We start from the raw sequence: 26,798 nt of genomic DNA on the forward strand, positions 1-26,798 counted from the left end.
CATCACCAGCGTCACACGGGCCGCTGAAAAGCTGCAAGACATCCGCCGTCTGGCGACTGTAAACAGCTGCCGCTGCCTCTCTCTCTCTCTCTCTCTCTCTTTCTCACCCCCCACCACCCCATCTCCTCTCTCCCCTCCTCACCGCAAATATTGACAGAAGTATCACAGAGAAAACATGGCAGAGATGGAAAAAGAGGGCAGACCTCCGGAAAATAAAAGAAGCCGAAAACCAGCTCACCCGGTGAAAAGGGAAATAAATGAAGAGATGAAGGTAAACGGGGGTCTGTGCCCAGCTGCATGTGATTACGCGTGGAAACAGAGTGGTTGTGAGGGGGGCATGCATGTGTTGTTGAAGCACTAACCAGGCGTTCTCTGGGAAATATTTACATTACACTCAAGTGCAAGTAGCTGCATGATGGTCAAACTTTGATTTATGATTTTTTAAATTTATTTATTCACTCAAGTTCTATTGTCCTTTCCAAATGAATGGCAGCCTCAGCAGCGCATACGCCGCCTTGCACAATGGATGCGGCACCCATTCACCGCTACTGTTCCTCTACAGTAGTAGTCTTTAAGTTTTGGATCAGTACAGAACACAGCGCGCCTTCCTTCCTGTCGCTTCATGTCATCATTTCGCTTTTGTGTGCCCTGCCTTTCATGGCTTACTCACAGTTAATGGAAAATCCAGTGCGTCAGTGAAGGCGTCAACAGTGCTTCTACTATTAGGCTACTATTAATACTATAACACTACGGCGCGACGGACGGCAGCCAGTGTCCATAAGTACTATAAATCAATGGAGGGGGGGAGACACTCGCATATCCACGATGCGTTTACGGGTCCAATGCGACTGTGTGGGTTTGCCCCTGAGTCGGGGTGTGTGTTTGTGTTTATGTGTATGTGTATGTGTGTGTGTGTGTTGCCCAGCTGCCCAGAGGCGTGTGATCCAGATGTGCGTATGTGAGCTTTACGCATTCGACAAGAGCACATTGTCTCCCGTGTTCAGCCTGCACGGTTCTACCCCGACATCCAGCCACACGTTGTTTCTATTGGTGGTTTTTTTTTTCTCTCTCGCTCGGTGCACATAGTGATATTTGAGCCCCGTGCTCCGTGCGGTTCATTGTGGAGAAAGAAAGTGTTCTTGGCATTTGTGTGTGAGAGTGTGTGTGAGTGTGAGGCAGGCTGTGTGTCCGCTTTGTCTTCCTCTCTTCATTGTTTGTACACATTTGGCTGGAGACACATCAGCACGCAGTGTTGATGCCGCTGTGGATGGATATGCAGGTGATCACAGCGAGAATAATTCTGGAAATTGTGATTTTAGGCTGTCAGAGGGAAAAGCGATGGTGCTGGCTCTGAGCGAGTCCTGAAACAACCCTGGCATAAAGGCTGTTTTTTTTTGTTTAGACCTCTCCAAAGCACAATTTGCCACTGCTTATTCTGTGTTACTGTAAAAAGAAAAAGGAAAATAATTATGCATTTTATTGATGACCATTGTGATGGTTCGTTGGGGAGCTTTTCTGCCAAAGCAGCATTTATTATTATCATAGACCAATCAGAAGCAGGCAGTTAGCTAGAATAATATTACATGATAATGTATCCTATTAATTAACAAAGCAATCTGCTGTATATAAGCTCCTTTTTTCTCATGAAAAGATGCAAACCCTTTCAGATTGAATTCTCAGAGATGTTCTTGTTTGTTAAAAAATGAAGTGGAGGTCTCAGAGAGAGGTGAGTCCATTCACTGTGATGATGGAATTTTAACTGCTTGTTAAACTGGAATTTTTATTTGATGAAATCTGAATTATTTGGTATGCTGTTCAGTTTGTGAGTGAACACAGTCAACCCGTCCTTCTCATCATGCCTGGTCCTGATGGCAGAGGGGAGGGATGCAGGAGGTGGTGGTGGTGGGGGGGGGGGTGTCAGGCAGGGTCTCTTGGAAATTTTTTTTTTCCTATTTCCTATCATGGGAGTCGAAGAGGGAGTCTCAGCGGAGCATTAAAGATGGTATAAATCTTTATGAGCATCCATAAGGGACAGTGAAGTGTCGCCTTGAGATATTTAAGCACAAGTTGAGATTTAATTGAGTCATTTTTACAATTGCTGCAGAAAGGAAATATCTGGCAAAAACCACTATAAATCTATTTGAACTCACGTTGTAAAAAAAAAGAAAAAAAGAAAAGAAAAAGAAGATGTCGTCTTCTCTTGTAATTTATCACATTGACCGTGTAATTACATGATGTCAGTCGTCAGTCAGAGATGATGTTTTATTTGCAGATCTGTATGTTTGGTGTTAGATGATAGATTTTGTGACACTGGCTGGTCATCATTCAGGATTCAGTGAATTGACATTGCTTATAATATGTTTTGAAGAGCCGACGTGTCACTTAAACATGTCATTTGATGGAAGCAGCTTCATTTGTCATCAGTTGCATTTTATAACCAGAGTTTAATATCTCAAACTGCAATCAGTCAAGGGGAAGCCACACCTGAACAAATGAAAGTGTCAGTGGAAAATGATTTTTTTTTTTTTAAATGTGTCAATACAAAAATGTTAGAAGAAATCTACAGCAGATCTGGTGTTGTATTGATGCTGCGTAGGAAAATCAACACCCTCCCTTGACATCTCCAGTATCTCCGTCAATACCAGGGAAAGTTAGTGAACGAAGCAGCAGATGTGGTTATGGTGTCAAAACACTTTCCAAGGCTAAACAAGTTTGATTTTTAGACCACTACACAACCTTGAATCCCATCTTCTGTTGCAAGTCGCACACATATTCACCCACACATGCTGTCCACATAGTTAACCAAGAAAAAACACTGATCTATAGTCTGACAGCGGCGTTGATGAAACAAGAGAAATATGGTTTGCTAATTGATGCATTCAGTATAATGTAACATTATGTTAATTGCAATTAGATGCAAAGGGAAATGTAAATCTGGAGGCATGGATTACAACCTGCAGAGTTGCAGGTAGTTAACACTATGCCACTGGTTGTATGATGGCCTCTCCTGAGCAGTGAATTTTAATGTATTGATTTTCTGTAGAAAATGTTCAGATTCTTCTTTTACAACTGTTCAGAAGAAAAAGACTCAGTTTGTTGCCCTCTGCTCTTCAGATTCTCCCAGCCTCAGTATTTCAGACCAAAGCCAGAGGAAAAAATACCAACACAGACCCACAATGTGCCCTTGTGAGGGATCATACTCCTCTGAAAAACCAACAGTCTGACAGTGTTTCCTTCATCTGGCTGCTTAATGTGTGCCATGGTAAAATAAGCCCTGGTGAGTAATCAAGGAGAAGGAGGAGCGGGTATGGAGAAGCTGGAGAGTGGGTTAGGAAACAGGGGAGAAAGGAATGTATACAGCACTGGGCTGGCTAAGCTGTAAAAACTGAAACCTGAGCGTCTCTGCTGGATCAGATATCAAGGAAAGTAGAGGGAAATGAAAGCAGAGGAGAGGGAGAGGCAGAAGAAGTGCGAGGGAGCAGAGGAGTGGAAAAGTGAAGAAGGAGGAGGAGGCAAAGGGAAACTTGGCGTGTGGATTCGGGAATTTTATCACGGTGTACTGTAACCTGCTCTGGTTTCTATCCGCAAGGTATCCAGTTCCCACCATCATCCTCACCACAAGTCCTACCAGTCATGTCTGGGTATTAGTGGAGGGAAACAAGAGGGAAGACTTTGGACAAACAGGATTTAAATGTATTTAAAAAAAAATCTTTTATCTTTATCCTCTGCTGAGAGTATATGGCAGCGAAGTGCCAGCCTGGGAGCTGTATCTGTGCTGAAGGTATCATGACTACATTATGATTACTGTCCACTACACCACTAATTATCCTCAACATTTCAATGTAAACTTGCCAGAGGCCCAGAGACACTGGAAAACCACCATATTGTCTCTGACTGGGGACTAAATGGGTATTTTCCATGGTGATGGGTTCGTCTTGTGGGCAGCGCACCAAAATGTCACCATCATATCAGAGGTCTGTTCCAAAGTGCAGCACAAAGAGCAGCGGCTGAGGTGATTTAAATGTCCATGGTAGTAATTGCATAGAGTGTGGTGAGTATTTTTTTTTTTTTAAAAGACACGCATGCAGATATACTAATTCATGGGGTAGTGATAAAAGAGATGGTCAGTAAATTTCATAAATAGCAATTTCAGTCTGATAGTAGCCAGAGAGAAAAAAGCGACTCACTAAAAATGGACAAATTTGTCTTTTTGGCAGAAGTGAGGTGAATATGTAACGATACTCTGTCTATTAACAGACACATTGAAATGATTAAGATCTGTATGATTTATTCTCTAGGGATTATGTTCAATGCCAGATTTATCAAAATGCAGCTATCAGTTGTTCAAGTTGTTGGAATCTTTTTGGTCTTCAGCAAAAGGTCATGAAAGGTCAGGGACATCATTGTGTAATGTCTGGATCTGGGGACCATAATTATTATTAGTGGTAAATTTCATGGAAATCTCTCCAGTAATTGATCAGAGTTTGTGCTTTGGACCAAGGTCTTGCACAGATAAACAAGGCAGATAGACCAACCGATCTCACCATCTCGGAGCCATGCAGTTTTATAAGCAAACGTTGCCTTTTCAGAAATTCACACATAAAAATCCTGAGCTGCACCGTCAGCTGACCTTTCTTCTGTTCGAGGCTTTTAGTGGCTGTTGTGTTGATTAAAACCGACAAAAACAGATTTTTCCTGTGTCAAATCAGATGAAAAAGGCCATACATCCAGTGTAACATATAGACATCTGTGGCTGCACTGTGTCTCCAGTGCGTCTTCCTCCCCAGCTCAGCCAGAGCCAAAGTTGGTGCCGCCGCTTTGATGAGCCGCCAGCCAGGATTAAATTCCACTCTTAATAATACTCCCACTTTCTCAAAGTAGTAGGGTGACACAGAGGACAGGATGGTAGGAAGGAAAGGGAGACACAGAGAGATGCTGTGTTTTTGTCTCCATGATCTGGTGATTCTACAGCTACATCCGCTTTTTACTCTGAACCACATTCAGGCCGGGTTATGCTCCAACTCATTTGTTCTAAAGGAGGATTTTCTTCTTGATGATTTTTTTCCCCTGCCTTGCAGTTGGACTAATTGTTGCAGTTGTGCTTGCCAACGGGTGTACTTTGAGTCTGTCACTGCTCTGTCTCCTTTTGTTAGTTGTGACACTGTTATTGCCCATTAATAGGACATACAGGGACATTTGAAATTATAGTGAAATGTTCAGCTTTTAATATCAGATTTTCTCTACCCGGTTAACCATCCTGTGTTGTATTAAGGTATTTTATGATGTGTTGTGTGTTGTGTGAAAGACTTTGAGTCTCTCTTTTGATTGGCTCACCAACCTGTGCTCTCTGCAGAGAGGAGATGTAAAACTACATTGAGGTGTTTTGTGGAGCTAAAACCATGAATGGCAGGCAAGGCAAGGCAATTTTATTTGTATAGCCCATTTTTACAACCAGTTTGTCTCAAAGGGCTTTACATGGCAACATAACCACATTCCCTGCCCTTAGAACAGTGATTTTCAACCTTGGGGTCGGGACCCCACGTGGGGTCGCCTGGAATTCAAATGGGGTCGCCTGAAAAAAATTACTGATAAAGATATATTTTTTAAACTAATTATTCATATTTTTAAAATTATGATTAAAAACACCACACGCAATCTTAAACACCTGTATTTTATACTTTCACTTTCTCGAATATAAATCGAGTTCAAATACAATGCAACATATAGAAATATCTGAGCTGGCGCATCTTGATTGGCAGCCGCGACTGTACGTGATTGCGGGGTCGCCTGAAATTTGTGATGTCAATATGGGGTCACAAGCCAAAAAAGGTTTGGAACTACTGCCTTAGACCCTCACATCCACTGGGGAAAAACTCCCAAGAAAACCCTTTAACAGGGAAAAAATTTTATATATCTTCTCATGGAAACAGGCAGCGTGATCAGTGCTATCTCTGATCAGTGTTTTAGCACAAGTGTTGTTACACCTGCAAAGTGGGCTGCGCTGATTAACAGCCCTCCCACCATCTTTAAAAAGCCACTTTGACAAATAACTGCTCCAGATCCATCCAGAGCTGGATGCTGACACTGTCTAACCATGAAGTCCAGAGAGTTCCAGATGTTCACACATGTGTTGTCTGAACAGCATGTGTGGCATTTGATTTGACTCCCACCTTTCATTCACTCAGACAGTGCCCTGCACCTTTGTGCCACGTCTGCCCACTGGCCGTCCCACCACACTGGTATTTCCTAACAGACGGATCAATAACTGCTGTCATTCTTCATTAATAATGTCTTTCCAGCATTTAGACCGAGTCACAGACGGGTAGAAATATATTCTGTATGTACAAAGTAAACCTCATGCAAAACTGATACCAGGGCAGCACTACTACTCTGAGATACAAATACAACACATCATGAATTTTTTCCTCCATAAGACACTTAAAACTGAGGGATATGTGCTGATGATGCAGGAGAAAATCTGCTCTGACTCTGCTATACTGTGCCACAGTGTCTCTGATATGCAAAGAGATACTTCTGCCTTAGTCTAAACAAGTGTGTGTGTGTGTGTGTGTGTGTGTGTGTGTGTGTGTGTGTGTGTGTGTGTGTGTGTGTGTGTGTGTGTGTGTGTGTGTGTGTGTGTGTGTGTGTGTGTGTGTCTGCTCATTCTCACTTGTGTCTCCCGTACTATAATATGACTGTAAGCAATATCCAAACTGCACTTTGTGTTGGTGCTGTGGTAATTGAATTTGTATCAAGTAATTGAGTCAGTGGACTAACCTGTTGTCTGCAGGCCATGGGCACAGACAGGCTCCATGCTCAGTGTATTCCAGGTCATGCTGTGTCAGTGTGTGATGAGCCATTCAGCCCATTTTATTTTTACCTTTTTTTTTTTTTTTTTTTTTTACAGCAGCATAGAACATTTTAGTCAAATGAAATCCTGGTTTCAGATACACTCACTTTTTTCACTGGATCCGTATTGAAACCTGTGAGAAAAGAGAAAGCTGGACCCACCCAAGTTAGAACTGGTTTTCGGTCTCATCTAGTTAAAGGGATAGTTCAAATTGGCCCATTGCCGTAATCTCTATAGTTTTAGCAGTAGGTTCGTTAGCTATTTTTGTCGGTGCAAGCTATTTTTAGATATTTTTCTATTTTTCTTGTCCACCAGAGCCCTGAGCTGCTCAGAGCTCTGGTGGACAAGTTGTGACCTGCACATTCACCACGCTATGAGATAATAACAGAACGTTACGAGATGGAGTTGTTTTCGAGGTAAATACAGAGACTGCTTGCTGAAAAACTGTCCCTGAAGGCAACGCGCATCAGCTGTTTTGCATGAATTTACCTCTAAAACAACTCTGTCTTGGTAATGTTCTGTTATTATCTCATAGCGTGGTGATAGTGCAGCTCACAACTTGTCTACGACAGCGTTTTGGAGTTGTTGGGTTGTGTATTTGATGAGTTCTAAAAATAGCTTGCACCAAGAAATAAAGGTAACAAACCTACTGCTATGACTATAGGGATTAAGGCAATGGGCCAATTTGCCAATATGTTGAACTGTCCCTTTAAGAGACATGAACCTGCTGGGTGTGACGTTCTGATAAACACTTAAACTGGACTCCTCAGCATATTTGCTTTACTTTAAATCTAAATGTAAGATGGGAATGGTTTGGGAGGTGACAATGTTCAGGTTACACCCTAGTCTGAAGTAGATTTTTGCTCTTTTTAAAATCCAGAATTCAGTTGAAGATGCAGTGATATATGTCTTTATCCAGTCTGTACATGTGTCTCTACTTTGCTGTTAAACCTATATCAGCTCAGAGGCCGATGTGCTGGGTGGCACTGAACCACTCCAACATGATCACTCTGGCTCCAACATATCGACAGGAGCTGTTTGTAATTGACGTTTAACTGCTTGATGTAGTGACTGATGGGTGACGGCTGCTGCCATGATGAGATAATGCACACAGTAAAGTGGGACTGGCTGTAAAATAATGAACCGACATGTGTCCTGTCAATTAGATCTGGAACAAACCCGCCGATGATTAAGAAAAGCTGGGTCATCTCGGTGGCAACGCACTCTCAAGTACTTTGAGTTTGTCCTTGCAAACTTGTAATATGATTCTGCAAGCTGTTGTTGTATGCTAATTGACAGTTGCATCCTATACCTGAAGGTAAATTGATCCAAATTAAATCTGTAAGTGTTTATCATTAAAAGAAAAATTTAGAAAAGAAAATAGAAAATGATCATCCATTTAGAAAAAATCCTCTCTAAGCACAGAGGCCCATGCTTTTCCTCTAAGCAAACAGTTTAGCGACCTGTGACTAATACTTGATCACACAGACCAAATAATTACAGCTGATTCATCCCCAGTTACTGTGGCCACTGTGTTTCCACAAAGAACATTTTCATCTGATACAGTCAAATGATAGCTGAAACATTTACCATAGTTTAGGGTTCAGTGAATAAATGCCTCTGGGAATGTTCCAGCTGAGCTGCGTATGGTGATAATGGGCCGTATGCATTAGAGGGGTTATGGTTTTGTTGTGAGTACAGTGTTTATTGACTGTGTTGTGAGAGGCTGTTATGAAGGAAGTACTTAAACGTTTCACCTGCGTAAAGTTTTATTTGTTTTTGCATATGTGCACTAAAAGTATCTGCATAACACACCATGCTGCTGTGCTGCTGGGACTTTGCCCTGCTCAAAGCACATATTGTTTACTAGATATGTTCTTAAAGGGATAGTTCAACATTTTGGCAAATTCGCCTATTGCCATAATCCCTATAGTCATAGAATTAGGTTCATTACCTTTAATCATCGGTGCATGTTGTTTTGAGATCCACGGGGCAGAAACATGAGCTGCTCAGCGAACACGATAGAGGTGAATGGTACAGGTCCCCAGTCCCTCAAAACTCATCAAATACACAAACCAACAACTCCAAAATGCTTTTGAGGACAAGTTGTGACCTGCACATTCACCACGCTATGAAAAAAAATAATGTAACATTACAAGACAGAGTTGTTTTTCAGGCATATGCAGCCGGAACTACATTCCAGACACGGCTGCTGTGCTGGGCGGAGTGATTTCAAAAGCGCAAGTAATTCCGAGTATTTGCTATTCTCGTAATGTTACATAATTATACATGTTTATTTCATAGCGTGGTGAATGTGCAGGTCACAACTTCTCCTCGAAAGCATTTTGGAGTTGTTGGATTGTGTATTTGATGAGTTTTGAGGGACAGGGGACCTGTACCGTTCACCTCCATTGTGTTCACTGAGCAGATCGCATCTCTGCCCCGCTGATCCCAAAACAACATGCACCGATAATTAATGGTAATGAACCTACTACTATTCCTATACCACTTGTCCGTGCAGGGTTGCAGGAGGATGGGCTCTCCGACGAGCAACACAAAGACATTCACATATGATGGGCAATTCAGAGTTGTCAATCAACCTAGTGCATGTTTTTTAGATTGTGGGCAGAAGCTGGAAAACCCATGGCTCAGGACCAGGCCCAGAATTGAACCAAGAACCTTCTTGCTGAGAGCCGAAACCACTGCACCACTGTGTGTGCTGTGTGTGTGTGTATTCAGTAACAGCTGTAATACTAATTGACTTGTATGAAATGTTTCTACTGCGTTGTGAACGCTCACTCTGACTGGTGACTGTTTCCAGCTCTACCTCTTTTCTTATACTGTGGTTAGCGTGGTAAGAGGCCAACACTGTAGCATCCAGTCTGCCCTGAAGGACTACAGTGCCTTTCTGCAGGCGTATTGTAACCTCTTGTACTCTACACAATGAATGTATGCAACACAACAACAGCTGAAACTCCTGTCTACTTCATTACTGAGCTTTTGTTTTCTTGGGTTTTGTCAACTCTGAACAGAGTCAGTCTGGGTTTCCTGACTTACCACCTCCTCTCTCCTGATTTATAGTGAACAAACACATATAACAGTGGTGTTGGACTTCTCATCTAACTCTTGGCAAGACAGCAAATAAACATATTCCCCCAAACTCTGTCTGTAACAGTCAGTGGCCCGACTGTGGTCACTCATGCTGTGCAGCTAAACATTGTTCAAATCCACAGATGTTTATTTTAAATTCCAGCAGAGATGCCAAAGTTTCCAAAGATACCAAACATGGTAGGCTGAATATAATGGAAATGTGTATAAAATAATTCATCTTGAAAATACATCCATTTAAGTATAAATAATACATGAAATACTGACATTCTTGTTTTTTAGGGTAGGATGTTATGATATTAACCCTACAAGTATTTAAAAGGAAACAAAATGACTTAGATGTTAATGCTCACTGAGAATGAATGATACCATAATGCTATAAAACAAACGAATCATTACAAATGAATGAAACAACAACAGCCTTGACACAAAACCATGTATAATATCTAGCATGTGGCTTCCTCCTTTTCAGAGAGCATAAATAATCCATCAACGGTCCGCTCAGTCTGTTTAACACTTTAACATTTTGCTGATATACCAACTACATTTCCCACCAATCAAAAAATAAGGCTTAAAAACTCAGCATTTCATGTGCTGTGTTTGTGTGTGTGTGTGTGTGTGTTGTGATAGCTATTCTATTCTAGTGAGTATGCAGTGATAGTTTCCCATTCTCTTTATTACACTCCGATACAGTCCTCCTCTTTTATTGTGGAATGACAGGGGCCATTAGTTCGGCTGGATGCACACACTGCAGTGTTTGGACAGGAGTTAGCCCCAATTAGGTTGACCTGTGCTTATGAAGAAGACTTGAAGTTAAAACCTACATGTTGTTTTCTCGGCAAAGCTTTACATTTTGAGGGCGATAACAATAATAACTCTGCCTAATTAGTTGAAGAAATGTGGTGTGTAAAGTCAAGGTCTCGGGAGAAACACGGCGATGCGGCAAAGCAACAATTGTTGCATTTGCTTTTAGAACAAGTGACCTCAAATCTCATTTATCTTCATCCTTGGGTAATATTTATATTTTATGTGAAAATATCGTCTGTTTTTTTTAAAGGTTACATTTTTAATTCGCTACCAGTTGTTTCCTACATCACATGCTCTCATGCTCATCAACACTGTAGCGGCTTGTATTGCCAGATTTGTAACTGAAGTATGATACTGTCTGCATCAAAGCATGTTGCGTTTTTTTGTGTGATTCCTGTCTGAGTGAGTCCTGTAAGAAGACCTCCGCTGTGAGTCTCACCGGTCATCTGTTTGTGTTGCAGAGTTTTGCAGAGAACACCATGAACGAGCTGCTGGGCTGGTACGGCTACGACAAGGTGGAGCTCAGAGACTCTGACAACCTGGACATAGGGGAGACGCCACAGCACATCTCTGTCCTCAAAGGTATAAAACTCCAGCATGCAATAGGCCTATGTGTTTTTTCTTTTTTTAATTGATAGAATAGAACCATGAAATAAATTGAATGCATGTCTTGTTAGCCTAGATGACATGCTTCATTATCAAACTGATGACCATGAGATAAAAGATAATGAAACCAGTGCAAACCTCAAGTGTTCATTCATGAATGGTTTAAGAAACATGGCTAATGCCAATGCTAATGCTAATGTAGTCATGATTGTGGTAAAACAGTGGTTAAACATAAGAGCACTATTTATTTATTTATCCTATATATCCTATATCCTACATTAAAACCTGCAGCACCTGCCGAGCAGTGCAACAAACTAAATAAAACGTTACTTATCACCTATTAAGAGTTGATATGCAAGTATGTGCTCATTTATATTATCTATATTTTAACATTCATCTGAACATCATGTTGATATCCACCTGACCTGATACATCTAAGCTGAATCTCCACCACTCTTCTTTTGGCTCTGACCTGCTCTTCACCTCTGAGGGGAACATGGCCCTGTAGCTGCTAAATGGCCCATGCTCACCTGCTAGAGGCTAACTTTGTGTGCTGTTTACTGCTAGGCAGGTTGAGTACTGCAGGTTTATTAGAGCCGTTACCCTGAAAACAGCTGCCTGCTGCAGCCAGAACGATGCTGAGACAGAAGAACAACATTAGAGTTGCAGCAGCACAACTAAAACACAGAGCTCAAAGATGCTAGGCACTGTAGGTTTGTTAATATGCGCAGATCTTTTTCCACTGTTAACATGAAATCAATGACTAGCTTTGATGCTATTTAGTCAATATTAAATATAATAGGGGATAAAAGAGTGTTTTAAACTAATGCATAATGTGTCCTCTTAAAAACAGAGCGTAGCCTAATAACTTGTGCCTGTGGTGTGAAATGTGACCCACTGAGTCAAAGTTGAAGCATCCCATGCTCCTACATGATGGCAGTAGTAAAGCAGTAAGTGCTGCAGCATCTTATCAGTTGTTCAGTAATTCTTTTTTTTTTTTTCCGCTCAATTTCTCCTGTCTAGAAAACTTGTTGCCAAAAATCCCAGCTTCAACAGAGAGCAGCGAAAGCTCTCCAGATCGAGCCAACAGCTCGCACTCTATGCCAGCCTCCAGGAATGGAGTCACAGAGCCCTCCACCACACCGTCCACCTCCACGCCCAGTACCAAGGAACATGGCAACCTGCCCATCATAGTCCCCATGATCCCTCCGCCATTGATCAAGCCCCCTGCAGGTAGGGAGTACTCGCACATTTGTCAGAGAGACATATTAATTGAAAATTAGTCCAAGCTTATACAAGTGCTAGTATCAGGAAAACACCTATGCTAGAAAAAAGCAGGATCAAAATAAAGTTTCAACTGTTTCGTGATCACCCTTTTGCACATTTTAAATATCTAAAAAGATGAAGGTCATTGTCAGCCCGTCGCTGACTGCTGATGTAGGTGCCCAAGTGCCCCGGCCACAAACACGGTTTAAATACCCAACTAGAAGAAATGTCATGGGTTTCATCCACAGCTGTTCTCAGGACAGACTGCGCTGAAAGTATAAACCTACTTGCTAATTCTCCAGCACTTAGCATGAAAACTGAATATTTATGCGGTGCGAAAAACTTTGTCCTTTTGCAATAGCCTGAAAGACTCCGTATCAGCCAGGGACAGGCCACTAATGAGCTAGCTACCTGCTGTACACCTTGTTTTCCTCCACCTGCCCAAGTGTCAATATTACCCCATCAAGTCTCTGAGGAAATGTCCGCATTCCTCGACCAGACAGAGGCTTCATTATCCCTTGCGTCTGCTGTGGCACAGGAGGCTGGTACGCCCCGGCGGAGGGAGCAGGCCGCCTTGGCATCGCCCAAGAGGAGTCCCTGCTGGCCCTGCCTAGGCGGGGAAACAGATGGTGTGTTCCCACTTAAAGCCCAGCACCAACCCACCACCCGGCCAACACCCCCTTTAACTTGCCACCCACCCCCCTTACCGCCACATACGCTGAATTATTCATGCGCCACGCAAAGTCCGACAAAGGACCTTTTGAGGCGCAGGTACGGCGCATGATGGTGGCATTTAGTATGGTAGCTGCATAATTACTTGTGCGTTGTTTTTTTTTTTTGTTTTTTTTGGCCCCTCATGCAGATGTGAGTGTTTTGAAATGGGCTTGTTAGAAGGTGCCAGGATGTGGGAGGGAGAAAACAACTCCACCTCAAGATGTGTCTTTGTATGAAAATGTTGAGATATTGTGAAAGATTTCATGTTTGGCTTCGATCCTCTTCATTACGGTGCCTGTGTACATACATCATTCCCGGCAATGTACAAACCCTGATCCACCTACTCAGTGGGCTTAGAATGAAACCGTTTCTTCCTGTAATCACAGTGGGCACCAATCCACACAGACACAAAAAAGGTAGAGGGACTATAGGACTGAGATAGAGAGCAGAGAAAAGACATAAAATATGCATGTTGGGGCCCACTGTGCTGCCTTTAGGGCCCCAGGGAGTTATTCCGTTAATTGTGAGTTAGTCTTTACTTAAAATCTGATGGCCCTGTAGATCCATTAAGCCCACCAAAAGGTGAAAAGCCCGGCCAGCATGCGATAAGGAGATGAGCGGGGGTGAAAGACTAATGGGCCCGAGTTTTTTCACCCTCACACCCGCACAGTCATAATGTGATAATTGGGAGATATTGGAGGGATTCTCGGTGGATCTCTCTCAATGCAACAGCGACGGCACTAAAAGCCCACAGTTCATCACCGGCCGTCACAGTTTACCACAGAAGAGGAATTTCACTGTCACAGAGGGTCTGTTAAAATAATGTGTTGCCCACACTGACCACACAACAGCTAGGCAGCCTACATACCTCTAAATCAAAGGTCAATGTGACCAGCAGGTGCTGGAGCCATTACTGTAGATTTCAGTGGATTACATTTTGTGGCTGTTAAAAAATACTTTTTGGAAATAAACAACAAATTCCACTAAAAGGAGGGAAGTGCTGAGATAAACTGAAGAATCAGGGCAACAATAAAACTGGGACACAGGAGAGATTTGACCTGCAAACCCATCAATACTTTTCTAGAAAAGTTTTTGCACAGTCTTAATAAGGAGCACTTCATTTTTTTTTTTAGTAAACATTGATTGCACATTATAATGGCTGTCGTTTGCCTTGAGATTGGTTTGGACAGTTTCCAGTTGTTAGCAGCAGTAATACCAGTTGGCAACACTGGTGGTTTCCACTTCACAATTTTGACAAAGCAGATCAACTAAGAAATACTCAACTGTTTTAACCACTGTTGACAATGTCTGTCTTTTCATTCTACCTCTATTTTTCTTTTATACTTTTATTCAGTATTACCACCTTAGACCATTTTTCCATACACATCTACATCCTCAGGCTGTATGTGATTTTAAATGTGTTACTCTTATTATGGATGACTTGTTATCACTCTCTTGAATTTGTTTCTTTTAGAACTGTTGGCATTTATTGCTAGTCCAGTAACTGTCGACAGTGAGTCATAATGCTGTCCCCAATATCTGATAGCCCTAACCTTTGCAATACAACTGGAACTCAGTGTTCATCTGATGTGAATGCCATTGTATCTCCAGTCTTGTCTTTGAAGCAGATATGCATTGCATTCTCTTTCTGCTGAACACAAACTATGTTTCTTAGAATAATTTCAATTCTGTGTGACCCTTTTGCAGTGTGTGCCATGAATGCAGGATGCACATTAGTATCACACCTTCTGTCAGGGCCTTCTGTGTGAACACCTATCATATCCAGTATCACAGGAGAACATCCGTCTACTTCTAATACCCACAGAGCACAGCCACAAATAGGCATCTCCCCTTGTCCCTGGCTCCTTCAGTACATTTACCCATGGCAGGGCTTCATTATAAATCCTACAGTGGTTTGTGGCTTGAATCTTGAGCAGATTTAAACAGCCCAGCAGCTGTGTTGAATCAGTGGACTTAAAGCATTTTTTTGGTCTTTGTGCTTAATACTTCTAGCTGTTGCGTCCTCCTTGATATTCTTCACCATGGGCTTACACTTAAAATATAATAGATGTAACCTATCCATGCTGAAGCATACTTTCTACTCTGAATCAGAGTCACTTTGATCACACAGTGTAAGACACAAGAAAGTATGAGTCTTGGATAACAGTTCCACTCATTACCCTGCTGTCAAAGATTATAGGAAACTGTAGTGGAGTTAATAATATTTTGTGAAAATATAATATTTGAAAAAAGAAAAAAAGCACAATGTAAAAAAGTATTAGGAATTATTCCCTTGGCCTGAATGTGCAGGATAAAAGGAGATAATTGTCCAACAAAATGACACACTGAACCTCAGCTCCATCCTAACTCATTTCTCTATCCCCTGTTTGTCCTTAGACGAAGATGCATCCAATGTGCAGATAATGTGCGCCTGGTGCCAGAAGGTCGGTGTCAAACGCTATTCTCTGAGCATGGGGACCGAGCTGAAGAGCTTCTGCAGTGAGAAGTGCTTCGCCGCCTGCCGCAGAGCCTATTTTAAGAGAAACAAGGTAAAATTCCTTCCCAGCTGGACACTGTGATATAACACCTTTTAGAGACTTTGCAGCTGCACCCTGTCACATATCTTTTGGCCACCACACGAGGAGAACATAAAACTGACGACATGGCTCCAAAAATTCATAAAACAAGCATCAAATGAGTTTATATTGCTATACTTAAACTACTGTGTGTTGAATGATGGTTGCACATTATAAGAATCAGACATAATGTTATTGTGATTTTGAGGAGTAGTGAAACATTGAGGAATACACTTATTTCCAAAGGTTAAAAATAAAACGGTAACGAGACATGTGCCAGGATTAGCACAGGATAACAGGTGGAGGTGGGGAAACAGCTTTAATAGTTTTAATTTTGCTTCTAATTTTGCTTCTCATTTTTCACAACACAAACCAAGCTATTAAAGTGTCTATTTATACGTTACACATTTAACTGTTTCTTGATCAAAGTAGGCACACTGTTCAAAATGTCAAACTACTTTCAACTTTCGTGAAAGAGTCATAATTAGTTAAGATAATAGGTACATAAGGTTGGGAATGAACCTAAACTCTTAGATTCTAAATTAATCGTACAGTATTGTCCTTTTACCACTGTGACAACTCTTTCTTTTCATTGTGCTATTTTACTTTACTTTCACCTTCATTGCAATGAAAATCTAAATTTTCTACATTTTAGACTCAGGTTTAAAATGTCGCATAATTTGCTGCTATAATCTTAGGTTATTTTAGGTGTTAGCGTACAAATACTACCTACCTATGCAAACCTTTCTTCGTACTTATCTTTACTTAGAGGCAAACTGGATCTATAGGCTCAACCATAGACCATTATTTACAACCGATTGATCATTTTAGTTTGCTATATTTTTTTATTGAAGAGCACAGGCCCCAAATTCAGAAGTGCAGTTGCTGTATCTGTTTTATTGGTGAGAGCAGAAAGCTAGCAATATGGCTGCCAGAAAATATTACATCATCCGGCAGCCTCTTTATCAAAGGCACTATATTGTGCTCCTGACAGAGCCAAATGATGTTTTCATGACTTTTTAATAGTCTTTATACTGTGAGGAGGGAGCTTTATCTTTTGTAGCTTCAACAATTATCACCCTAAATTTTGACTCATGACATCAAATGGTAGTTTCAAATAAAAATGTGATTTTAAAAACGTCAACCAAAAAACCCTCTCATGACTATTTCAGGTTTGGCAAAATGCATAATGCATAATACATCTTACCAGGAAACATTTAGAATAAATTATAGTTTTTATAATATAAATACCTTCAGGTGATCAACTCCAAAATGTCATGGGGATGCAATGGAGGCAAAACAGCAGCTATAATAAGTTTTACTGTGTTGTGGTTTCCCCCCCGATGATTGCAGTTAAACAATCTCCTTTCTCTCTTGTACCAAAGCTGGGATATATAAGGAATTACGCTGTGAGTATGACGTGTTTTACTCTCCTGCTTGTCTGTCCTGAAGTCAGTTATTCATCCAAACATAATCACTTTTCAAGCACTGCACTGGAGCAGGAACCAGAGGGGGGGGTGCACTTAAAGTGTGTCTGTTCATTTCAATTAGTGATACCCAATTCCTTTTTATTTTCCGACACTTTTTTTCCTGAAAGCATGAGAAGCAAGCTGAATTTGTGTCTACTGGTCTGTTGCCCATAGTATATGTTTTTCATTTACTTGAACATGTTAGCTCATTTACTTTTAATAGCAAGTTTGTAGTTTTCATTGTACTAAATGTTGAAATGATGATCTGCCGGCTCCCACTGATGACAAGGGGGGAGTCTGACACATTAAAACCGTGTGGGAGACTGTGTGACACTTGGAAGAGCAGTATAGTGCTTCATATCAGATCAAAACGCGGCTTTTTGAACTAGTGTGATTTTGATCTCTCAACTCCAAAGGGGGTCAGAAAAAAAAACAGATGCAGGTCTGTGTCATTTGACATGAAACAATGTTGACAGGGCGGTTCCATATCAATCAAAGATCAGTGGTGGAGGCTTCAAACATGACATCTAATGTAAAGCTGATGTGAACAAAGCTCCCTGCTATGAATCTGTGGGACTCATAGATAGGTTAACAGAAATAAAACGCAGTTAAAGGGATAGTTCACCCAAAATTCAAATTTCACTCATTATCTACTCACCCTCATGTCGACTAAGAGCTGTGAGAATTTTCAGAGTCCTCCGTGCCTTCTCTGAGTTACGGGGGGGTCCGCGCAGTAGTATTTGCCCATATAATGGCTGTCAATGGATACCAACTTTCTTCGTCCAAAAACACACACCAAAAAACATCCAAATACCTCCATACTGCTCGTCTGTAATGTCCCTCTTGTATTGAAGCCCCGACATGAGAAATTGTTCCGAAGAAAATTAAATAAGTATATATTTTAAGCTTGTTTGTAGCGGAAGCCCCCAGTGTCTCAGTTCACTGCTCTTCCTGTGTCAGTGCAAATCTCGCGTGATTTGCACTGACCGGCGGAACAATTTCTCATGTCGGGGCTTCAATACAAGAGGGACATTACAGACGAGCAGTATGGAGGTATTTGGATGTTTTTTGGTGTGTCTTTTTGGACGAATAAAGTTGGTATCCATTGACAACCATTATATGGACAAATACTACGGCGCGGACCCCCCCGTAACTCAGAGAAGGTACGAAGGACTCTGAAAATTCTCACAGCTCTTAGTCGACATGAGGGTGAGTAGACAATGAGTGAAATTTGAATTTTGGGTGAACTATCCCTTTAATATAACAATCCTGTGATTTATATATTGATATTATTCTTACTGTGATGGTTGCAGCTATGTAATAGTATCCTGGGCATCCTTGTAGTTTGTGTAGTGCAGCTCACTTCAGTCTTGTTGCCTCAACATTATGCTCTGACCCTTTGAATGAGTTTGTCAAGGAGAGAGTGGGGCTAAAATATATCTCAATGGCATTTAAGGTAGTCAGACGTGTGGTGAGAACAGTGTGTGAAAAAATACAAAAAAGTGTGAGTCCTCTTTCCAACTCTACACACTCTCCCCATTAATCTGCTCCACACTTCTGACAGACATTTCAAAGCATGTCCTCTCACTCCAGTGACAGCTCCTCATACAAGTCGTAGATGTGCAAAAGGCTGGATTTTGAAGTGAATGGGGGAGATCGTATCAGTCAGAGACAATCTTAAGAGCTCTGAAAGCGTGCCAATTTTCCTGTGCCGCAATAAAACCTCCAGTAAAAACAAATTAATACACATTTTAGCGTTTAATTGAATATGATTCATTAATGCAACATCTTTAAAATAACAATCTGCTTGCTATTTCAAAGCCACTTTGTTCAAGAATTCATTTGCTTGATTCAATGATGTTTAATTAAGTACCTCATAACAAAGTATACCAGTCACTTGAAAGAAAAAAAAGCTGTTGCTGTTGTTAAGGAACACATTTCATTTAATTTAACAGACAGGCAGACAGGCCCTGTTACAAAAATGTCAATACTGACATTCTGATAAATATTGCTGTCAATGTATAAGATCAGTATTATTCTTAGACTCTTAAAAAATGATTTTGTGTGGAGGCCCATTTCTGCCACTTTTATTTTATTATTTTATTCTTGCTGATCATGGATTGTTTATGGACGTCCATAATTCTGAGATATAAACTACAGTGTACAGTAAATTGTTTGCATGACATGAGGATTAAACTCAGGACTTTATATTGAAGACAGTTGAACATCCTCTCTGATCTTCAGCACACTTTCTTTGCACACTACTTTAGTGTCAGAACTGCAGCAAGTTTTATTTCTTATCATATTCTTCCTTTGCTAGTGGAGAAGCTTAGTCTTAGCTGCTTTTGACTCATCGCACTTATGTTTACATAATTACATGAGACAGACTGAAGAATGGTCCAGTGAGGTCACATGATTTCCAGATTTTGGTCAAAGTTAACTTCTCTTCACTTTTGTATCAAGAGCGAAGTGTTTGACCCAACATCATCCCTCTTAATTTAAAGCACAGAGATTTACAGTTTAATATCCTAACCCAGCAGGATCACTTAACAAACCAACCACTCTCTATAACAACACTACAGTAGCTGCTGACGAGCACACTAGCTACTTGCTAGCTGATTAACTGCTTCACGTTCAATCATATAACCTGATCTTTATCCCAGGAGTGGGCCAGTACACCCAAGCCTTGGTTAGATGATGTGCTATTATGTTCAAGATATACTCACATTATTTATACACATTCAAATGTAGCCCATCATTACGTTTGCATTTTTTTTTATTAAAAAAAAAAGTGCACAGAGCTGAACTATGTCTAGTGAGTCAGTGCTAACTGTCAAACGAGGTAAAACCAGGGGAGGAGCCCCATGTTTCCTCCATGATGGTCTTTTTGTTTATTCTAATTATAAGAACATCTAAACATTGATGATGATAATTTGGTCATATTTATAATGTGTCATGTGGCGACTTTAAGATTTGAGCTTTATAAATAAATCACTGTGATTGGATCTATCCATCAGCAGAACAGAAGTGTACAAATATGGTCAGGCCATCGGACCATGTCATGTTTTCTCTCTCACCAGTTTAAAGGACATTGCACACACACGAAATTAGACTTTTTTTTTTTTTTTTTTACATACATGCATTCATGTTTAGCCATATTGGCTGTTATCGTCATCCATCAGCAGAATGCCCATATTCAAACTTCACAAACACAGGAAGGGCCTGCTCCGCCACAGCAGCTCAGATTCTGTATTTTGTCTGGTTCTTGTACATGCATGCAGCCCATTTGTGTAAGCGATACCCACGTTTCTTTTCTCATGCACCCACAAGGTTGGCCACAACAATACGGCCTGCAGGCTTTCCTTTTTTTCCCAACACCAGAAAAAAAATATTGTCATGGCTGAAAAAAAAAAAAAAAGTATCTCATGTCTGTGTGTGCTTTGGGTATGGGGAGAGGAAATGTGGGGGACGAGGTGGTGATGGTGGTCGGGGGGAGGATACGGGGTGGGGGTGGGGGGTTGCAGGGGGCGGGCAATGGCTCTGGCATTATGTTGCATGAAATATCTTCAGCTGCCTCATCCATGAAACCCAATCCCCTCCTAGGATGACTATGGCTGCTACTTTCTCACAAGTCTGCATAACTCCACAATATGTAGTGTGTGTCTGTGTGTGGCGAAACATGATTGATAGTTCAACTCGGGCTGATCACTTATTCCAGTGTTTCCATTACATTCACTCAGCAGCAGCGCTAGATTATGAGCACCGTTAACATTTCACACAATCATTTAATGTCAACAGGCTATACTAAATGATTTTCACTTGTTGGCTACACTGTGAGTACAACAACACCTGGTGTTATCCTGGGGTTGTTAATAGTCATCAGCCAGATCATCAAATCCTTCTGCACCCTCAAGGTCAACTATGGTAACATTAGAGTAGCAGAGGGAACAGGACAGGGAGTAACAGGTGAGCAGAGCAGGGGGAAGGTTAACAGCATATTGTCAGTATGGTTGTCAATTTACAATATGAGCTGCGGTGTGTGTTTTAAAGGGGAACTATGCAAGTTTGGTCTCTTTTCCTCTGTGTTGCTAACCCTCCTCTCGGCCATGTGCATTTATTTTTAATGAAACCGGCGATAAATCAATCCATGGTGCGGTGGGTGACATTATTTATCATAATAGGATGTTACAACTTGTATATCTGTGTAGTCTTATCTGTCATAAACAAGAGATTACGGGTTACGTGGCGCGTTTGTGTCGCGGTGCAGCAGAGACGAGATCTAACACACCGGGTCGGCAGCACTGATCTCACAAGATTGGTTTTCTGCTAGGTGGAAGGCAGACAGCCTCCATTCTCCCTGTAACAAGTTACAAGTCATTTATTTAACCATCATAATTACTCCAAAACTGTTTAATTAAATTGAAAATGTAGCACAGCTAAGGTAAAAAAAAAACCTGCATAGTTCCTCTTTAAAAAAAAGCTGCAGCTCCTTAAGAACTAGAAATGTCAGATGATGTTTACCCAACTGCTGGAAAAGTGAAAGAGGTCAGCCCTTGCCAACATCCCCCCAGGACATGCTTTTCTATGTAATATTAGCTACATTCATAGGAAATCATGTTAATTAGCTGCATGTCCATGTTTAGATCTGTTACTGTTTCTGTGATTACAGCAGAGCGAGTGGCTCCACAGGGTGAGACAAGCTGCTTGGGTGAGCGTCAGATACAAGGTTAGACTATGCTCCTATTTGTCTTGTACACATCCATCTTGATAGTTGTATTTCATTTTCTGGTCTGGTAGATTACACTGATTAGAGATGCTAACTAATTTTGTTTCAAACTAATAAGTTCTTTTACTGGACAAATGCCTATAAAGTTGTCGTTCTAAGTGCTATAGGTGCTCCGGAAAAAGAGGAATGGTAGTGCAGGTGAGGGGAGAGAGAGAAGTAAGACAGCACAAGGGGACAGAGGCGAGGAGAGGAGCAAAGAGAGGTGTGAGGAGAGACCGGTTTAATTTAACTAAATAAATAGTTATGGAAACACTATATTTGCCTGTTTATTGTCTGTAAGATTCTGGATTACTTTGTATGGAAGATGCTGCTCCGTGGCTCAATTATTTCTGTCACCTCAGCCTGTCTGCCCACTTTCATCGTCCACTATATTTATTCAGAGACACAACTGGGCTCTTTTTCCTGTTTGGGTTGCATGGTGTGTGTGTATGTGTGTGTGTGTGTGTGTTTATGGAAAGACACCAACTCAGGGGAAAGTTGATCTACATGTAGAACAGCTTGGACAGTTTTGGAGGATTAAAGGCATGGAATTTAAATTTAGGGTGGAGCTTTGCTTTCAGCTGAAGCTGTTTAACTGTCACACTGCTACACGCACCCGCGTACGGCTTCTCCTCCAATTATACACCCGCACACACACACACACACACACACACACACACATACACACCGATAAACATGCTTGCTCATTGGACACAGTGCCAAGATTAAGTTAGGCAATTAGTAGTGATGAATTACCCTCTGTGAGCGTGAGGCACGGCAGCGAGAAAAGGTGCATGTTGTAGAGGATGCTTTGCTTTTTCATCTCGACAGTCAGCCCGTAGTTTCCACACAAATGCATATTGTCTGTGTATCAGTTTTGGATTTTAACAGCTGCATGCAGTAGTCGGATGCATTGCTGCGGCATCAGTTGTGATGAAATTCTGCTTGTTGTTGTTGCAATAGCTCCAACAATCTGCTTTTCTTTGTGCTTTGGCTGGAGTTAAGTTTGAGACTATGTGAGTGAAAAGCATTGAGGAGGAGACCTCATTTAAATATGTTAGTTAGTTAGTTAGTTAAAGTTTATTTCGGACATGTAAGTAATGGGCAGACATAACAAATAAATACTTTGCAAAGACAACACATGAAAAAAATAAAATAATTGAAAATAAAGATAATAATGTTTTTTTTATATCCGAAAAGGAGTGGGAAGAAGTAAAACGTATTTACTCCCACTCCTTATTCATAAATTAGCTATCAAGCTTCCTTGTCATTATAATCTATACAATAAGTTAATTTATGAGTTTATCTAGCTGGATTTATTCTAACATATTATCACTAATCTTTATCTCTCTAATATATAGGCATATACATATAAAGACATAGCAGCTACATTCATACACATACAAGGTGATAAAAAGATTTAAACTTTGCTTTTTCATTAGAATCTATGAGAGAATTCATGACATAAATGATCCATAATAGGCCTATATAAAGATTACATTTACTTTCTATTCTCCTACACTATAATGTAACCCTGAACACAGCAACATGCATATGAGCCATGTCTTTTGCTTTGACAGCAAATATAGCAGGTAGAGTGAGGAGACCCCAGCTTGTGTTTTACAGGTCGTCTCTGCCGCAGCACAGGGCTTTTTGTTCGCACCGTGAAATTTCCCCCCGGAGACCCCAGACCTCCATCAGTGTCTTTCCCCGGGAGCTCCCTCCAGGCGCGAGGGGGCAGAGTGCCGCTTCATGTCAGCCCAGAAATGTCACATCACCTCAAATACACACACACACACATGCACACACACACACACAAACATGTCTGCTCAGCCCCGTGGTTGCCTCCCTGCTCTTGAACACTCCGCAATTTACTTTGCATCTCCGTCGCCTGCCAAGGAGGACACGCACGCAAGATGAATAAGAGAGAAGTGGGTGTCTGAGTGTGTGTGTGTGTGTGCAGCTGCACCTTGTATGTGTATGAATGTAGCTGCTTGTGGAAATTCTGTGTGCATGATGAAGTGTGTAATGTGTCTGCATATTGCGGCTCAGGCTCACTGGTGGTTAGGAAGCCTTGAGGCCTGCCTGACACAGCTTGAGGGCACAGAGAGGAAGGTGATTATCTCATAGCTGCCAGCCATTCAGCTCAAATAAAGACAAAAGTAAGTCAGACTAACTAGGCGTTGAGATTGTAGAAGTGGAGCCACGCACATGAACTCGTGCGCCTTTGTGTTATTTCTTCAACTCGTAGGTTTCAGGTCGCACAAAAAGTGCAGTAAAGACTGTACTTAGATTTTTGTTCTTGCAGACACACCTCGTCTCACACGGTTAAGGTGTGTTGTGATGGTGACCTTGAGCGAGGGAATACTCACAGACTAATTTGCCAGTTTGCAGTTTTTAGTATGCAAAGAAGATGTTACTCCAGAGTGACTTATATCGGGAATACCATTTGCTACACCCTTTAAAATGCATTTAGAGCAAGAAAATTACCCCGCATCATTCCCTCTGCAATTAAAACAATATGCAGAGATACAGCACTTTAGCTCTGTAGATATATACTGCATGTTGCTGTAAAGAAAAACAGCAGTTTATTTAAAGAGTAAATGAAAACAACATGGCAGCGTCTGTTCTGACTCATCAGTCTTAACAAATGAAGTGATTCTTTAAACCACTTCTGCCGTGCAGCATCGAACTTGGGTCAGCGCCACAACAACAGCGCTTTATGAGATGAAAAAAAAGCCCGCTACACAAACTTAAGCTCATTTTCTGACATCCCTCATCTTTTTTTCTTTTTGAAGTACCACTAAATTTACTGAAACACTGAAAGCAAAGGGACAAAATCCTTCTTCATTTACACTTTTTGAAAAGGATGAGAAGAACCCTAATCCAACACTACTCTTGAAAATCCCTAATTGCCGTTGTGCACAAAATAGTGAAATGCAAAGATCAGAGCCTTTGCTATGTCAAAATATCCCCATGCATATGTGTGTAAATTGTCACGGTGCAGTGCAAACAGAACTCAACTGGTTTTGGGGATGTCTCGTCAAAACATAGAGAGTAGACAAGCTTGGCGATTTTCTTTTGTGTGTGTGCTCGTGTGTCGTCTGCGTAGTGCCAGGACTTCACCTCCTTCGTATCAGGATTTGGACTCAGCTCCGCCACGGCTGTGTTTGTCTTTGGATTTGGAAAAGCCTGCCCGTGTGCGTCTTTCTTTGGGAAATGCAGCACTTTTGGCAGGTGACGGGCACACACACCTGGACATGTATCTGTGCCCAGATGGAAGCTAACACGGTGGCAGCTGGTGTGACGTCCCCTCAGGACGGCCGAGTCGCCAGAGGGGAGCTGGGCGGCCCATGTCCTGCTCTGTCTTTCTTGTAAGGAATTTCAGCTGCAGTTTGTGGCAGCTGCAGTTTGCTGGCATGATGGAGCAGCAATAAAAACAAAAAAGTGCTTTTAACAGAACAACACCACTGGCCCTGAAACTGTATTTCCCCAGTGTGCAAAGGCAAAAAGGGACAGTTGACTTTGACTGGAACACTTGACATCCTTTAATAATTAATTATAGTTAAATATCTATCTATCTATCTATCTATCTATCTATCTATCTATCTATCTATCTATCTATCTATCTATCTATCTATCTATCTATCTATCTATCTATCTATCTATCTATCTATCTTAATCGCGACTCCTTTATCTGTGTGTGGCTCCCTGTGTGCACCTCACGCCTCGTTCACAGTGCCAACACCTCATTAGTACAATATGCAAATGAACTGGCGCGGGGCCAGAGGGTCAGAGCACAAACTGGAGACAGAATAATAGCACAGTGGTGCATCTTTCTGTGTGTGTGTGTGTGTGTGTGCCCTCAGATGGTTGCCCAGACTCATGTGTGTTTACCTGACTTTGAATGTGTCTATGTGATGTTTCTGCGCTCATACTAGGGAGACGTGGTGTATTTGTGTGTGGAAGTGTGTATGTGTGTGTGTGAGAAGGAAAGACAATAGCTGAAAGGGGTCACCCTACACCCACTGTTCATTTCGTGTGCCGACAACTTCTAAATAACCATGACCCCTTAATCTCTCATTGTGTTTTTCTCCAACCTCTTGTGGCAAAGTTAAAAATCCCCCTTGTTACACTGTAAAACTGTCGACGCCGAACAGTGTTCTCTGTCAGATGCTTACACTGTATCCTTTTTCCGGTACAAATAACAGCACGGCTCACAAGACACAAGACAGCAGTATTTGATTTATGTCATGCTTGGAATGGGAAACCCTACCTGGAGGTGAGGGAAGCAGATGGAGGCAGAGGCAAACTCAATCGGTCTTTGGACAAAAAATGTAAAATATACGCCAGAATTGCCCTTTGGTCGTCATCGAGAGACGAACAGAGCTGGAGGCCAAATTACCCAGAACAAATCAAAGGTTGCAGCGAGCAATTTAAAGGGAACATGATATGAAAGAAAGATGCCCAGGCCAGTGGTTCAACTGTCAATGGCAAAAACTCAGTATGAAATGTCAGCTTGAGGGCTGCAAACGGCACGATGAACATGTGTAATTGAGGTTAAATCTTCATTTCTGCTAACTGTGGCCCTGTGCCCTGTGGCTCTAAAATATGAACTAATTTTATCACACTGAGGT

General features: G+C 41.5%; 1 protein-coding gene across 1 annotated transcript in view; it reads left to right on the forward strand.

Annotated features, from left to right (window-relative positions):
• Positions 1 to 175: 175 nt before the first annotated feature.
• Positions 176 to 26,798, forward strand: part of sobpa (sine oculis binding protein homolog a) — a gene marked incomplete at its 5' end in the record, with an annotated part of 38,387 nt that continues 11,764 nt past the window's right edge. The window contains 5 exons of the mRNA XM_083997760.1: positions 176 to 271; positions 11,227 to 11,347; positions 12,395 to 12,604; positions 15,749 to 15,900; positions 17,313 to 17,336. Of these exons, the coding sequence (XP_083853886.1) occupies positions 176 to 271; positions 11,227 to 11,347; positions 12,395 to 12,604; positions 15,749 to 15,900; positions 17,313 to 17,336 (603 nt within the window). The remainder of the gene's footprint in view (positions 272 to 11,226; positions 11,348 to 12,394; positions 12,605 to 15,748; positions 15,901 to 17,312; positions 17,337 to 26,798) is intronic.

The sequence above is a fragment of the Trachurus trachurus genome (genome assembly GCF_905171665.1).
Source record: "Trachurus trachurus genome assembly, chromosome: 22".
NCBI classification, from domain to species: Eukaryota; Metazoa; Chordata; class Actinopteri; order Carangiformes; family Carangidae; genus Trachurus; species Trachurus trachurus.